At 44.5% G+C, this 14,310-nt stretch overlaps 1 protein-coding gene across 1 annotated transcript in view; it reads right to left on the bottom strand.

The window, feature by feature from the left end:
* Positions 1-14,310, bottom strand: part of atp13a1 (ATPase 13A1) — an 82,171-nt gene that overhangs the window by 46,847 nt on the left and 21,014 nt on the right. Inside the window, exons 6-10 of the mRNA XM_080216341.1 lie at positions 11,120-11,189; positions 8,398-8,504; positions 7,131-7,260; positions 6,771-6,826; positions 2,392-2,518 (exon numbers count right to left, since the gene is read on the bottom strand). Coding sequence (XP_080072467.1) covers positions 2,392-2,518; positions 6,771-6,826; positions 7,131-7,260; positions 8,398-8,504; positions 11,120-11,189 — 490 coding nt within the window. The remainder of the gene's footprint in view (positions 1-2,391; positions 2,519-6,770; positions 6,827-7,130; positions 7,261-8,397; positions 8,505-11,119; positions 11,190-14,310) is intronic.

Genomic DNA, 14,310 nt, shown 5'->3' with positions numbered 1-14,310 from the left:
AAGACACTTAAGATGCTTACAGACTAAAATTGATCATAAAGCACTCCCGAAAATACTTTAGGAAACAACTGGAACACTTTCACACAAAGCAAAGAGCATGCGGCACTGTCTGCAGGCAAGAGCATCATGAAAAGTGGAAGATTTATATGCAAAAGGAGCCGTTCTGTTCAAACCAAACTGCCAGGTCACACATCTGATATCAACCCATGTTCTGGCAAATAGGGATGGTTTTTAAAATATATATAAATTAATTATTTTTAAGTTTTCTTTTTGCCTCAAGAGAGCCACCAGCAATGAATGTTCTTGTATAGAATAGAATACCTATAATAAAGGAGGCCATTCAGCCCATCATGTCTGTACTGACCACAGTCCCAACCAGGCCTTCTTCCCATAACTCCACATATTTACTCTGCTAATCCCCCGACACTAGGGTCAACTTAGCATGGCCAACCCATTTAATGTCCATGTCTTTGGAAAGTGGGAGGAAACCGGAGAACCTGGAGGAAACTCACAAGGAGAACGTGCAAACTCCAGGCAGACAGTGACCTAAGCCTGGAATCAAACCTGGACCCCTGGCACTGTAAGGCAGCAGCGCTAACGACTGTGCCACCTTAAAACAATTATGAAAGGGTGTATTGAGACTTAGACCATGGACCTTGCAATCTGCAGTCAAATGCTTTACCACTGAGTGATGCCCCCCAATGATATCTTGTACCTGGCTCACACGATAGCAATAAACGTCATCATACTCAAATCAAACATCAAATTATGGATGTTTATGCCAAGGAAGTTGCCCATGGTCCCCTTCCCTTCATATTACCAAGTAGACAGTAGCAACATGGACACAAAACAGTAGCAACTGGATACAAAATAATAGGAAGAGCAGCAATGGACAATGGATATTTTTCAGGGTGGAGGAAGGTTTGTAGTGGTGTTTCCCCAGCGGTCAGCATTGGAATCTTTGCTTTTCCCTGATGAATATATTAATGAACTCGAGCTTGGTGTGCAGGTGAGACTTTCAGAGTTTGTAAATGATACAAAACTTGAAAGTATTGTAAACTGTGAGGACATTGCAGAACTTCAAAAGGACATGGCTAGTTGGAGGAGTGGGCAGGGAGATGGCAGATGGAGTTTAATGCGGAGAAGTGAGAGATGATGTATTTTGGTAGGAAAAACTTAGAGAGACAATATAAAATAAGGGGTAAAATTTTTAAGGGGATTCAGACCTATGTGTATATGTGCACAAGACATTAAAGGCTGCAGGACAGGCAGGGAGAGCTGTTAATAAAACAAATAGTACTCTGGGATTTATTAATAGGGGCATAGAGTACAAAAGCAAGAAAGTTTTGTTGAACTTATACAAGACACTAGTTAGATCTAAGCTAGAATACTGTGCCCAGTTCTGGGTGCCACGCCGTAGGAAGGATGGGAACACACTGGAGAGAGTGCAGAAAAGGTTTACAGGAATGATCCCAGGGTTGAGGATCGACTGGAGAGATTGGGACTGTTCTCCTTGGAAAGGTTAAGAGGAAATTTAATAGAGATATTCAAAATCATGAGGGGGCTGGACCAAGGAGCAGGGAGAAACTGTTCCCACTCAGAAAAGGATCGAGAAAGAGAGAGCAGAGATTGAAAGTGATTTGCAAAAAAAAGCAAATGTGATTTGAGGAAAAACCTTTTTTCACCCAGCAAGATCTGGAATGCACTGATTGGAAGTGTGATGGAGGCAGGTTCAATCGAGGCATTCAAGGGGGCATTATTTCTATTCAAAGAGCCACATCCAATGAATCTGTGGAACTCTGCCGCAGAAGGCTGGGGAGGCCAGGTCATTGAGTGTCTTTAAGACAGAGATAGATAGGTTCTTGATTGGTAAGGAGATCAATGGAAAAGGCAGGGGAATGGGAATGAGAAAAACATCAGCCATGACTGAATAGCAGAGCAGATTTGATGGGCCGAATGGCCTAATTTTGCTTCCATATGGCCAATGAGCAGGGGTACAGGGAAAAGGTAGAGAAATTACACTAAGTCATGATGCTCGTTTGGAGAGCTGGTGCAAAATTGATGGGCCAAAAGGCCTCCCCCTGCACCAAAACAATTCTGAGATTATTTTTCATATCATGTTAGATGACCCCCAACTCCTCCTACCCCTCTATTTTGTTGAAGGTACCTTGATGGGGTGCAACTGGGGTCCATTCTGCCACTGCATCTTTTTCTCCCTCCTCCCCCCACTCCCAATTAGGGAAGCATCTGGTTCCCAGCCTCAGTAAGAATGGCAATGGTAAACACAGCAGCCTTAGATTCGATGGGCCCCTGGACTCCAAAGGGCCTTTCCTCAAGCTGCGTAACACAGCAACATCTTAAAAATAACACCTGGGGCTCCGTTAGGCTTACCTTCCACCCAGACGTATACAGCTGCAGCAACAGCAAAGACAAGAAGGAACAGGATGAAGATAAATGTCTCCAGATTGTTGGCAGTAACTCGTTTGACTCCAAAGAGGATTGTTCGCAGCAACTTGCCCTGAGAGTTTGAAAACAAAACTAAATTTATATAACCTGTGCGAATAGTCTGTCTTTTCCTTACATACTCTTCCTTGTGCCAATATAGCCAGCAACCTAATTCCCCATTTGTTCCAGGCACGGCCAATCAAGCAACATATGTAACACCATCTGTGTGGAATTTATAGAATCCCTACAAGTACGGTACAGCCATTCAGCCCACTGAATCTGCACCGACCAAGTTCCACCCAGGCCCTGTTCCCGCAACCCCATATATTTACCCTGTTAATTCCCATGACATGACAGTCAATTTAGCATGGCCAATCAACCTAACCCACATATCTTTGGATTCTGGGAGAAAACCGGATCACCCGGAGAAAACCCACGCAGACAGGGGAGAACTTGCAAACTCCACACAGACAGTGACCAAGCTCGGAATTGAACCCGGGTCCCTGGCGCTGTGAGGCAGCAGTGCTGATCACTGTGCCACCGTTCGCACATTCTCCCTGTGCCTGCAAGGATTTCCTCTGGTTTCCTCCCTCGGTCCAGGGATGTGCTCGTTCAGTTGATTGGCCATGTTAAATTAACTTTAGTGTCGGGGGACTGGCATGGTGAATTTGCGGGGTTATATCTGCACCAGCCAGAACTGACTTTCCGCGTAACTTCAAACAAAACAGACCGAGTGAGAGAGGCAGGAGAAATCAGGTCGACACTCGAGGCATCAGAGAAAGTCACAGGAGATGGAACAGAAGCAGGAAGGGCACCAAGGAGAGGCTGCGCACGGGACATCAGGGAGCAAGAGCAAGGCAGGTGAAGAGTTTACAAGAGGGAAAGAAACAAAAATAAAAAAGGAAAAAGAACATGCATAGAAGAAAGCATTAGCATGGAGGGAAAAACACAAGGATGAGGGAGAGTGAGAACACATTTCAGTCTTTGCAAATGACTTACGGGGACTACAAGTGATTTTACACAGAACAAGGTCCCACAATACAATGGATACTATTTTGCTGTTTCTTTGATGGTGTTCCATGGCAGGGGGCAGGGGCAATTCGATTCTTCATTCTTAGATTATGCAGTTAGGTTCTTAACGCATATGCCAGTGGTGGGCAACTGGCAGCCTGGGAGCCACATGTGGCCTCTCAAGACGTTTTTGTTGACCACTGTCCAATGCTGGGCTGCCTGATTCCACCCATGTCCTCCTTTTCCCATCGGTGTGACTGAAGTGATTATCACGTAAAGCAAGGGCAAGTGAAGTGAGGTGGGTGCCGATTGCTCACAACATTGATTGCGAGACCCCGTGCCTTCCCCCTGTGATTATTTTGTTTTTACTATTTCAAGTTGATAATAGAGCTATTAATATACAAATGATTAAGTATTTTCTATAACTCACTGTGAAATGTTTGGTACGCACAGTAAGTCGCCTCACAACACTAAGTTAACGTCCAACAGGTTTATTTGGTAGCACGAGCTTTCGGAGTGCTGCCCTCTCATTAGGTGAGTGGAGAGTTGGGTTCACAAACAGGGCATATTTCGGCACAGACTCAATTACAAGATAATGGTTGGAATCCGAGTCTTAACAGGTAACGAAGTCTTTACAGGTGCAGACAATGAGACTGCAGAGAGCGTTAAGCACAAGTTAAAGAGGTGTGAATTGTCTCCAGACAGGACAGTTAGTCAGATTTTACAAGCTCAGGCCAAATGGTTACAGGTGGTTTGACATGAACCCAAGGTCCTGGTTGAGGCCGTCCTTACGCATGCGGAACGTGGCTATCAGTTTCTGCTCAGCAACGTTTGGTACGTAATAAATACATTTAATCTTATTAAGTTAGTGAACAAGCCCGATCTCAATCTCGTGACCTCCTGAGATGAAGAAGGGCCACCTATGCAGCCCACTCACTAGCCTAGGTTGCCCACCACTAGCAAATATAGCTAATTGTACTTATCAAAGTTGAGAAACCAATCCTACAGTTTTTGATTCATTCATTAATAATGTTTATTAATTAGTCAATTTCCCAGGTGACTGTACACAAGGTCTCAAAACAAGAGTAATTTTCTGGTGAATCAGGCTTGGAACATATTGGGTAATTGGATCAATTCAGCTATCATTTTAAAGAATTTCTCTCCCTACTGTGGCCTTCAAAATTTTGACCCCCACATTACAGAAGCAGTTTGGATTATAAACTTCTTGCACTGTAATTTAACCTTTCTACCGATGTGTGTACCTCCACTAGTCACACCCCAACAAAGTTTGCATTGGGAAGTACTATTATAAAAAGGTAGGCAAAAAAATTTATGACCAAAATGGTGATGGGAAATGCAACACAAATGTAAGAAAATGTACTTATGTTCTTATGTAAAATATAAGTAAGACGAATGGGAGGCGGTGGCATCACGGTATTGTCACTGGATTAGTACCCAGAGACCCAGGGTAATGCTCTCGGGCCTTGGGTTCAAATCCCACAACGCAAACGGTGAAATTTTAATTCAATAAAAATCTGGAATTAAGAATCTAATGATGACCATGAAACCATTGCCAATGGTCAGAAAAACCCATCTGGCTCACTAAAGTCCTTTAGGGAAGGAAATCTGCCATTCTTGCTCGGTCTGGCTAATACATGACTCCAGAGCTACTGCAATAGGGGTGGCAAAGTGGTTAGGTCACTGTGTGTGCGTGCGTGCACACGCGTGGAGTCTGTACATTCTCCCTGCATCTGTATGGGTTTTCTCTAGGTGCTCCAGTTTCCTCCCACAGTCCAAAGATGTGCAGGTTAGGTGCACTGACCTGAACAGGTGCTAGAGTGTGGTGACTAGGGGATTTTCACAGCAACTTTATTGCAGCGTTAATGTAAGCCTTACTTGTGACTAATAAATAAACTTACTTAATGTAATTGACTCCTAACTGCCCTCAAATAGTCAAGTGAGACACTCAATTCAAGGGCAATTTGTGATGGGCAATAAATGGTGGTCCAAGCCAGTGATGCCCACATCCCGTGAAAGAATTTAAAAACAAAATTTCTAGCGGCCTTTTTTTGAAGAAAGAATTATTGATTAAAATAAACCCCTCAGTCTTTCTCGTTCCTGAGCATGATAGGACCCACCTGGGAAAGCAGGTGAGGCTGTGGTTATGAAGTGCCATCGGAAAGATGGTACACCCAAGGGAGTGTACAGAATTTTTGACACGCCAACACGAGTCTCTGGAGTGCGACTGGAACACACAACCTCCACACCCAAATAACATTGTGCCAAACACTTAGCAGGCAGCAAAAAGCAACAGGGACAGTATTTCAATTAACCTGCTAACTCAATAACAAAATAATCTGCTCCCACTCATCGTGCATTAACTTACTGCTGTTGTCGCAGATATCCTTCTCTGCTGGGAAATGGCTCCATTACCATGGACACATTGAAGCAGCACAATTAAATAATGCAGTGGGTTTCGACTAAATGCTTTATTGTTCAAAGGTTATTGAGATCTAGAGCTGCCTCACAGAAAACATTGCAACCCTAGCCAAATCAAATAGGTCAAAAGATCTGAGCGGCAGGGTGTCTAGTTAGGGGCCTGGGTTCGATGCCCGGCTTGGGCGACTGTGTGGAGTTTGCACGTTCTCCGTATCAGTAAGGGTTTCCTCCAGGTGTTCTGGAGGAAATTTCTCTTCATCTCAGTTTTAAAGGATCATCCCTTTATTCTGAGGCTGTGCCCTTGGATCCTAGTCTCTCCGACTAACGAAACATCTTCTCCATGTCCATTCTATTCCGGCCTTTTATTATCCTGCAAGTTTCAATGAGGTCCCCCTCCCCGCCTCGTCCTTCTAAACTCCAACGAGTACAGACACAGAGTCCTCAAACACTCCTCATACATTAAGCTTTTCATTCCCGGGATCATTCTTGTGAATCTCCTCCGGACCCTCTACAGGGCCAGCACATCCTTCCTTCGACATGGGGCCCAAAATTACTCATAATATTCCAAACATGGTCTGACCACAGCCTTCTAATATCTCAGCAGTACATCCCTCAGTCTAAAAGAGGATAGTTTTCCCCATACCTTTTATAGTACCCTGACAATGCCATCAGTCCGGTCATTGCTTCACTTATATTGCTGTGCTAACTCGTGGGACATCTCGCACTTGGGCAGATACTGATGGACTTTTAACTTCACCCACCAAAACTGGCATTGTGTCAAGCAAATTTTGTCAATTACAATTCTCAGCCATAACGTGCAGCTTTTACTCGGGTGAACAGTTTTCACATCTCGCTACGGGTGGTGGTCTACTCACCTGAGAAGTGTTGAAACCAGTTCTGAGGACATAGGCAACACAACCGTTATCCACAGCTGGGGAAATAGATTAGAATTACAGAATTACGTGAGGGGTGGGAATGGTATTTTTGGTTCAGCAAGCGCATGACAGTCAAAGCACACATAGTTAAAAAGATAAATGTAACAGGAATTAATTATCACAAAGTGTCACATGTGATATTGAAGTTCTTCAGGCAACAACTGGTTAAAGTTGACCAATTGCTGAATCTACACTGAAATATGTACGTATATGTATGCAAAACACTCAAGCCAATGACATTCTAAAAAATGTTAGAAGACTTTAAAATTATTGACAGCGCAATGCACATTCTCTACTTACGTTTGAGTCCCGCACTGGTTTTTTGAGGAGGAGTATGTTGAACTACTTTGGTTCCTCCAAAGATCACATTCAGCTTTGAATCCGACTGTAAATCCAGCATACGCTTTGGGTTAAGGTCTTCTACCGGTTCCTGCAAGAACCAATGCAAGGAAAATATTAAGTTGGCCAGTAGCCCCAGCTTCACCAGTACGAAGAGTTCGGTTGGTCATTGAATGGGGTTCTCTCTTGGCCATTAGGTAGACCTTGCAGCACTGGAGGCAATAGTCAGAATTTTCACACCCTGCCCGACAAAGGAACCATAACGGGTGGGACACAGACCACACAAAGATGCATCAATCCTGGACATGTTTTTTGGGGCAAGCGCGGCCCAAAATCCCACCCAATAATTTGTCAGCAGAGTTCATTAGACTTTGTGTACCTGGGAAAGTTCAAGGTTTCTATGCTGCCACAGAAATTATCCTTCCCCCTCAACCTAGAAAAGATACATGCATCAAGCCACCACCTGACGCAGTTTTGACCTAGGATCAGAGGATATACTTTTCTGCAGCACCTTTGACCCTATTGCCCACTGCACTCCTTCAATATTAGTTTCTTGTTCATCCCAATTTTCATTGCATTGACTTTCATTTTCAAAAACACCCCAAATTGCTCGGCAGTGATCGTCAAAACAAAATTTGACACTGAGCAGATAAGGGCAGGTTGATGGTGGGGGTGGGGGGAAGCGAAATTAAGGGTTGTGGTGAGCAGACAGGCAAGTGGAGCTGACTCCACGAAAAGATCAGTCATGATCTTATTGAATGGCAGAGCAGGCTGGAGGGACCAGATGGCCTACTCCTGCTCCTAGTTCTTATGTTGTGTTCTGTTTTTTGCCACACTGTATGAATTTTCTTTCTGTTTAATACTATTCTCAACAATAAAAGGTAGGTCAGGAGTTTAAGCAGGGGCAGGCCATCGTAATTTTCAGTGACAGGACTGGATTTGGAGAAGGGCTCTGGCTCAAATAAAGTAGATAATAGAACAGATAATTTGTTAATGGACATTTCCTGTCTTTGTACTGAGGTGACTGTTATATTACAAATTAAACATGGCTTTGTTATAAAAATAATCCAAATAAACACAAATGAAACTATTAGCCAGAAATTAATCGGCAAAATTTGTAATTTGGAAGTATGAAGTCCTGTTTACAATCATGAAGACTACTTTTTTTAGGTTTCCAAACAAGGCATTGTTCTCAATCATTCTTCCCAACACTATCACGCTGCCATACCTTCATCTGTGGGACAGACTCCCCAGTCAACATAGCCTCATCCACAATACAACGCCCTCTGAGCAGCAGAACATCACAGGGAACCAGGTTCTCATGAGGTGACCGACCTAATTAGAAACAAAGCAACACAGCTCCAACTAGGAGGAATGTAATGACATGGCAATCACAGTACAAGAGAAGACAAAGACCCACATTTATACAATGCCTTTCGCAACTCAGGAGATAACAAAAATCTTCACAGCCAATGACATTTTTTTTCCACAGTCAGTGGGAATGTAGGAAACTTAGCAGTCAACTTGCGTAGCTCAGTCCCACAAACAGAAATGTGATACTGATCAGACTCTTGGGAATTGGTTGAGGGATAATTTATAGAATCCCTACAATACAGGACGCCATTATCCCAGCAATCCTGCACCAACAACAACCCGTCAAGGCCCTACCTCTATAACCCCTCATATTCACCCTTTGATTTATTATCACATGTATTAGCATACAGCGAAAAGTATTGTTTCTCGCACGCTGTACAGACAAAGCATACTGTTCATCGAGAAGGAGAGGAGAGTGCAAAATGTAGTGTTACAGTCACAGCTAGGGTGTAGAGCAAGATCAATTTAACGCAAGGTAGGCCCATTCAAAAATCTGACAGCACAGGGAAGAAGCTGCTCTTAAGTCGGTCGGTATGTGACCTCAGACTTTTGTATCTTTTTCCTGATGGAAGAAGGTGGAAGAGAGAATGACCACAGTGCATGGGGTCCTTAATTATCCTGGCTGCTTTGCCGAGGCAGTGGGAAGTGTACAGAGTTAATGGATGGGAGGTTGGTTTGCCTGATGGATTGGGCTACATTCACAAAGTTTTGTAGTTTCCTGTAGTCTTGGGCAGAGCAGGAGCCTATTAGTCCCCTGACACTAAAGAACAATGTAGCATGGTCTCAGCCTCTGACCTTCGGGTAAGCATTCTCCTGGCCTTCACGACACACGACAGCGCAGAGTCGCTGAGCAGAGACTGATAGCCAAGTTCCGCACACAAGAACGGTCTCAACAGGGATCTTGGGTTCATGTTGCACTATCTGTAACCCCCATGACTTGCCTGGGTTTGCAAAACCTCACTTACTGTACTGTCTGGAGACAATACACATCTCTTTAACCTGTGCTCAGTGCTCCTTCCACTCACATTGTTAGCCACTTTAAGACTTGAATAGCAAGTTAGGTGTAAAGATTCGCATTCTAATCAGTAATCTGTAAACTGTCTGTGCTGTTATATGCAATGTCTGAGGCCAGAACTCACCATTCACCTGACGAAGAGGGAAACGTCGAAAGCTAGTGAGTTTACTATCAAATAAATCAGTTGGACTTAAAACTGGTGTTGTCAGACTTCTTACAACCTAACCTACACATCTTTGGACTGTGGGAGGAAACCAGAGCACCCAGAGGAAACCCATGCAGTCACCCAAGGCCAGAATTGAACCTGGGTCCCTGGAGCTGTGCGGCAGCTGTGCTAACCACTGTGTTACCCCAAATACTAACCAGAACATTGGTGAGAAGCATCCTGTTGTATATAGATGTAGAACTTGCTATATGCAATGGGATAGCGAGACCTAGAAACTACATGGTAGATCATCATTTCAACCCCAAGTTTGAGATTTAATTTGCCCATAAGAAATGGGAAAATTGAGAGACCGGGTGGAAAAGAATACACAAGCCATCTGAAAACATTGAGTATGAGGAAGTCAAAGGTTAATTAATATTGATATTCAAAGGTTTTGATTGTCATGGCCACAGCAAGTCAGTCACAAGTCGGTTTACATCAGCCATTACTGTGAAAATCCCCTGGTCACCACATTCCAGCGTCTGTTCGGATACACTGAGGGAGAATTTAGCGTGGCCAGTGTATCCTAACCAGCACGTCTTTGGACCATGGGAAAAAACTGGAGCACCTGGAGGGAACCCACGAAGACACAGGGAGAATGTACAGACTCCACACAGACAGTGACCCAAGCCAGGAATCGAACTGGGTTCCTAACGCTGTGACGCAGCAGTGCTAACCACTGTCACCATACCACTGGTGGCTGTGCCTTCTACTGTTTCGGTCCTAAGTGCTCCAATTGTCTCAACAAAGCGCTCCATCTCTCCACTCCTCACTTAAGATCCTCCTTAGAATACATCTCTTTGACCAAGCTTTTGAACTGTTAAAGGGTTTGTAATCAAATTAAGCTGAATGCCATCTCCCCGAAACACTTTGGGGAAGATTATTCTAAGCTAATGCAAGTTGCTTTGGCTAAGCCAATGCATGCATTGCTGCCTTGTAACGTTAAGCTAATTGTTTACATGCTACGAATGGCACCATTCAATGAATTACACTGAGTCAGATAATGGGAGCTGTGAGAGGCAGTGCTTCAATCAAATAGATTCTACAGAAACAGCACACGACTGTTCAATCCCAAATTCAATGCCTTTGGAGGGGATACTCAGCCCAAACCACTGAATGGCAGAGTGAATAGAGTTTCTTGAAGTAATGCCCACCACTGAGGTGGACTTGGCAAGGAACGCCAACACAAACTGGCAGTCAGTGTCACACCACAAATAAAGCGGAGAAGTGGAAACGTTTTTAAAACATGAGTTTAGTTTAGGATTTTGTTAAAAGGGAAGTTATTCCCCCCCCCCCCACCACTGAAGGATTCCCCTAGGCCCCGCCACCCCCTTAAAATCATAAATAAATACTTACCTATTGAAACAATGTCACCTGGAACAAGCTCGTCACTTGAAACTTGTCTCCACTTCCTGTTCCTGTAGACCTAGAAAAAATCCAGCAGCAAAGTAAAACTCATTTAGCAGCAACCAAATTATACTGTGTGACGTACTCACACTCACTGCACTGGCTAGGACAGAGTAGACCCACAGATTAACCGACTGTTGTGCTGCATCTCAATGTACAATCTATACCCCTTATTCTGACCATTTATTTCTAACTTACCTCTTGACTGTTTATGGTTTCTAACATATTCTGTACAGTCGAGGAAGCTACAGATTGCTAACCTAAATATTAGGTGCGTCTGTTGATGCCTAAACCTCACCACATTTTGATCCACACATGGCTGCTTGGGTAACTAAAGATGTGTCAATCACATGGGGGGACTGAGATGTGACACACATTATCCTGGAAGGGGTGCAGAGGAGATTCACCAGGATGCTGCCTGGGATGGAACAGAAGACAGGTTCGGTAGCTTGGGTTGTTTTCGTTGGAGCAGAGAAGACTGAAGGGGCGACCTGATTGAGGCGTACAAGATTATGAGGGACGTGGACAAGGTGGATAAGAAGCAGCTGTTCTTCTTAGTTCAGAGCACTAGGTTCAAGGTGAGGGGCATGAGGGTAAGGGGGGATTTTGAGAAAAACATTTTTACCCAGAGGGTGGCGAGGGTCTGGAATGTGCTGCCTGGGAGGATGGTAGAAGCGGGTTGCCTCACATCCTTTAAGTAGTACCTGGATGAGCACTTGGCACATCATAACATTCAAGGCTATGGGCCAAGTGCTGGCAGATGGGATAAGGTGAGAGTTCAGCTGTTTCTAATGCATCAGTGTGGGCTCAATGGGTTGACAAGCGCATCTCTGCATCTTTTGCTTAAAATTAAATGCACCATAATCTGAATAGCAAAAAGCACAAAACTACTAAGACTGAAAAGGGGAGTGCACCAGAGAGGATTCTGAGTGAAATTTTGTCACTGGGGACCAACTTGCCATATTGCACACACTGGTGCCCTTCACGTTCTTTTATTGTTCTGTCCAAACCGACAAGGGATTGGCAGCAACTATGCAATGGAACCCAATATAAATCATTCAAAAGATGGATGGATTTATAACTTGTCTCAGTTGTCAAGAGACTGGTGGTCTTAGCAGATGGAGCTGCTGAAGGGAGTTTAACAGAGCTGCTACTTGGCGCTCTCTCAGCATGACTTCTATTAAGAATGTTTCAAAATTATGGAAGTTTTTAAAGTTTATTAATTAGTGTCACAAGTCAGCTTACATTAACACCGCAATGAAGTTACTGTGAAAACCTGCTAGTCGCCGCACTCTAGCGCTGGTTCGGGTACATTGAGGGAGAATTTAGCACGGCCAATGCATCCTAACCAGCAGTCTTTCGGACTGTGGGAGGAAACCGGAGCCCCCACACAGGCAGAGGGAGAACGTGCAGACTCCACACAGTGACCCAAGCCAGGAATCAAACCCGTGTCCCTGGCGTTGTGAGGCAGCAGTGCTAACCACTGTGCTGTCCAATCTTTGAAATGATGGGGATTGCAAAATAAAGTCATTTCCACAGGTTGGTGCATCAGTTATAAGGGAGCACGGACTGAGGAGGAATCGAACCCGGGTCCCTGGTGCCATGAGGCAGCGCCGCTCTCCCAAGTAACTAGGGTTCCTCATTACAGGAGCCGTTCTTGTGAACCTGTTCTGCATTCTCTCTAATGCCTTCACATCTTTCCTAAAGTGTGGCACTTCATAACTCCAGTGAACATAGAACATAGAACACTACAGCACAAACAGGCCCTTCGGCCCATAAGTTGCGCCGATCACATCAATACCTACCAATCCATAGACCTATCTATAACCCCCAATCCCATTAAATCCCATATACTCATCCAGAAGTCTTTTAAAAGACCCCAGCGAGCTCGCCTCCACCACCACTGACGGCAGCCGATTCCATTCACTCACCACCCTCTGAGTGAAAAACTTACCCCTAACATCTCCTCTGTACTTGCTTCCCTGCACCTTAAACCTGTGTCCTCTTGTAGTGACCATTTCAGCCCTGGGAAATAGCCTCTGAGAATCCACCCTATCTATTCCTCTCAACATTTTATAAACCTCTATCAGGTCACCTCTCAACCTTCGTCTCTTCAGGGAGAAGAGACCCAGCTCCCTCAACCTATCTTCATAAGGCATGCCTCCCAATCCAGGCAACATCCTTGTAAATCTCCTCTGCACCCTCTCAATAGCTTCCACATCCTTCCTGTAGTGAAGCAACCAGAACTGCGCACAGTACTCCAAGTGGGGTCTGACAAGGGACTTATAAAGTTGCAGCATTACCTCCCGACTCCTAAACTCAATCCCTCGATTAATGAAGGCCAGTACACCATATGCCTTCTTGACCACATCCTCCACCTGCGAGGCCGATTTAAGAGTCCTGTGGACCTGGACCCCAAGGTCCTTCTGCTCCTCAACACTGCTAAGACTCCTACCCTTGATATTGTACTCCTGCATCCCATTGGTCCTGCCGAAATGGACCACTACACATTTATCCGGGTTGAAGGCCAAACCAATGATGCAATCATAACTTCCTAATTTTTGGGACTCTATGCTGCTATTTGTAAAGCCCATGAATTCAGTATGCTTCACTAACCACTCTTGGTAATCCCGCTCTGCTCCTACTCTTCCAACCAAAATGCATCACTCCACAATTCTCTACATTAAATGCCTTCTGCCACTTGTCTATCTATGTGAATGAAAGTCTCACTGGCTAAATTTTTATACATATATAATCTTTATACGTGAATAGGATGAGAATGGAGGGATATGGTCCCCGGAAGGGTAGGGGGTTTTAGTGCAGTCGGACAGCATGGTCGGTGCAGGTTCGGAGGGCCTGTCACAGCAGGTCTCCAATGCAGTCTCCACAGGGCATAGGCCAAAATACATTTTTTTAAACAGTGGACCAATTGGCAGCAGCAAGGATACAGGATCACCATTGTAAAAATAAGCAATGTTGCAGTGGGAAGTAGTTTTTGACTGGAATGGTGACATTATCCAAAACACTGCACAGGAAAGTGTACATAACCCATGCTGTGCCAGCCCTAGAAATACTTGGTGGTGTCATGGGGCTCACAAAACAAAAACACATCCAATATTATTCTCACACCAGGCAGCTCA

This window comes from Carcharhinus amblyrhynchos, chromosome 33 (genome assembly GCF_965287045.1).
Source record: "Carcharhinus amblyrhynchos chromosome 33, sCarAmb.v2.hapA, whole genome shotgun sequence".
NCBI classification, from domain to species: Eukaryota; Metazoa; Chordata; class Chondrichthyes; order Carcharhiniformes; family Carcharhinidae; genus Carcharhinus; species Carcharhinus amblyrhynchos.
The sequence above is the reverse complement of the archived record's forward strand: the minus strand, read 5'-3'. Positions and strand labels throughout refer to the sequence as shown.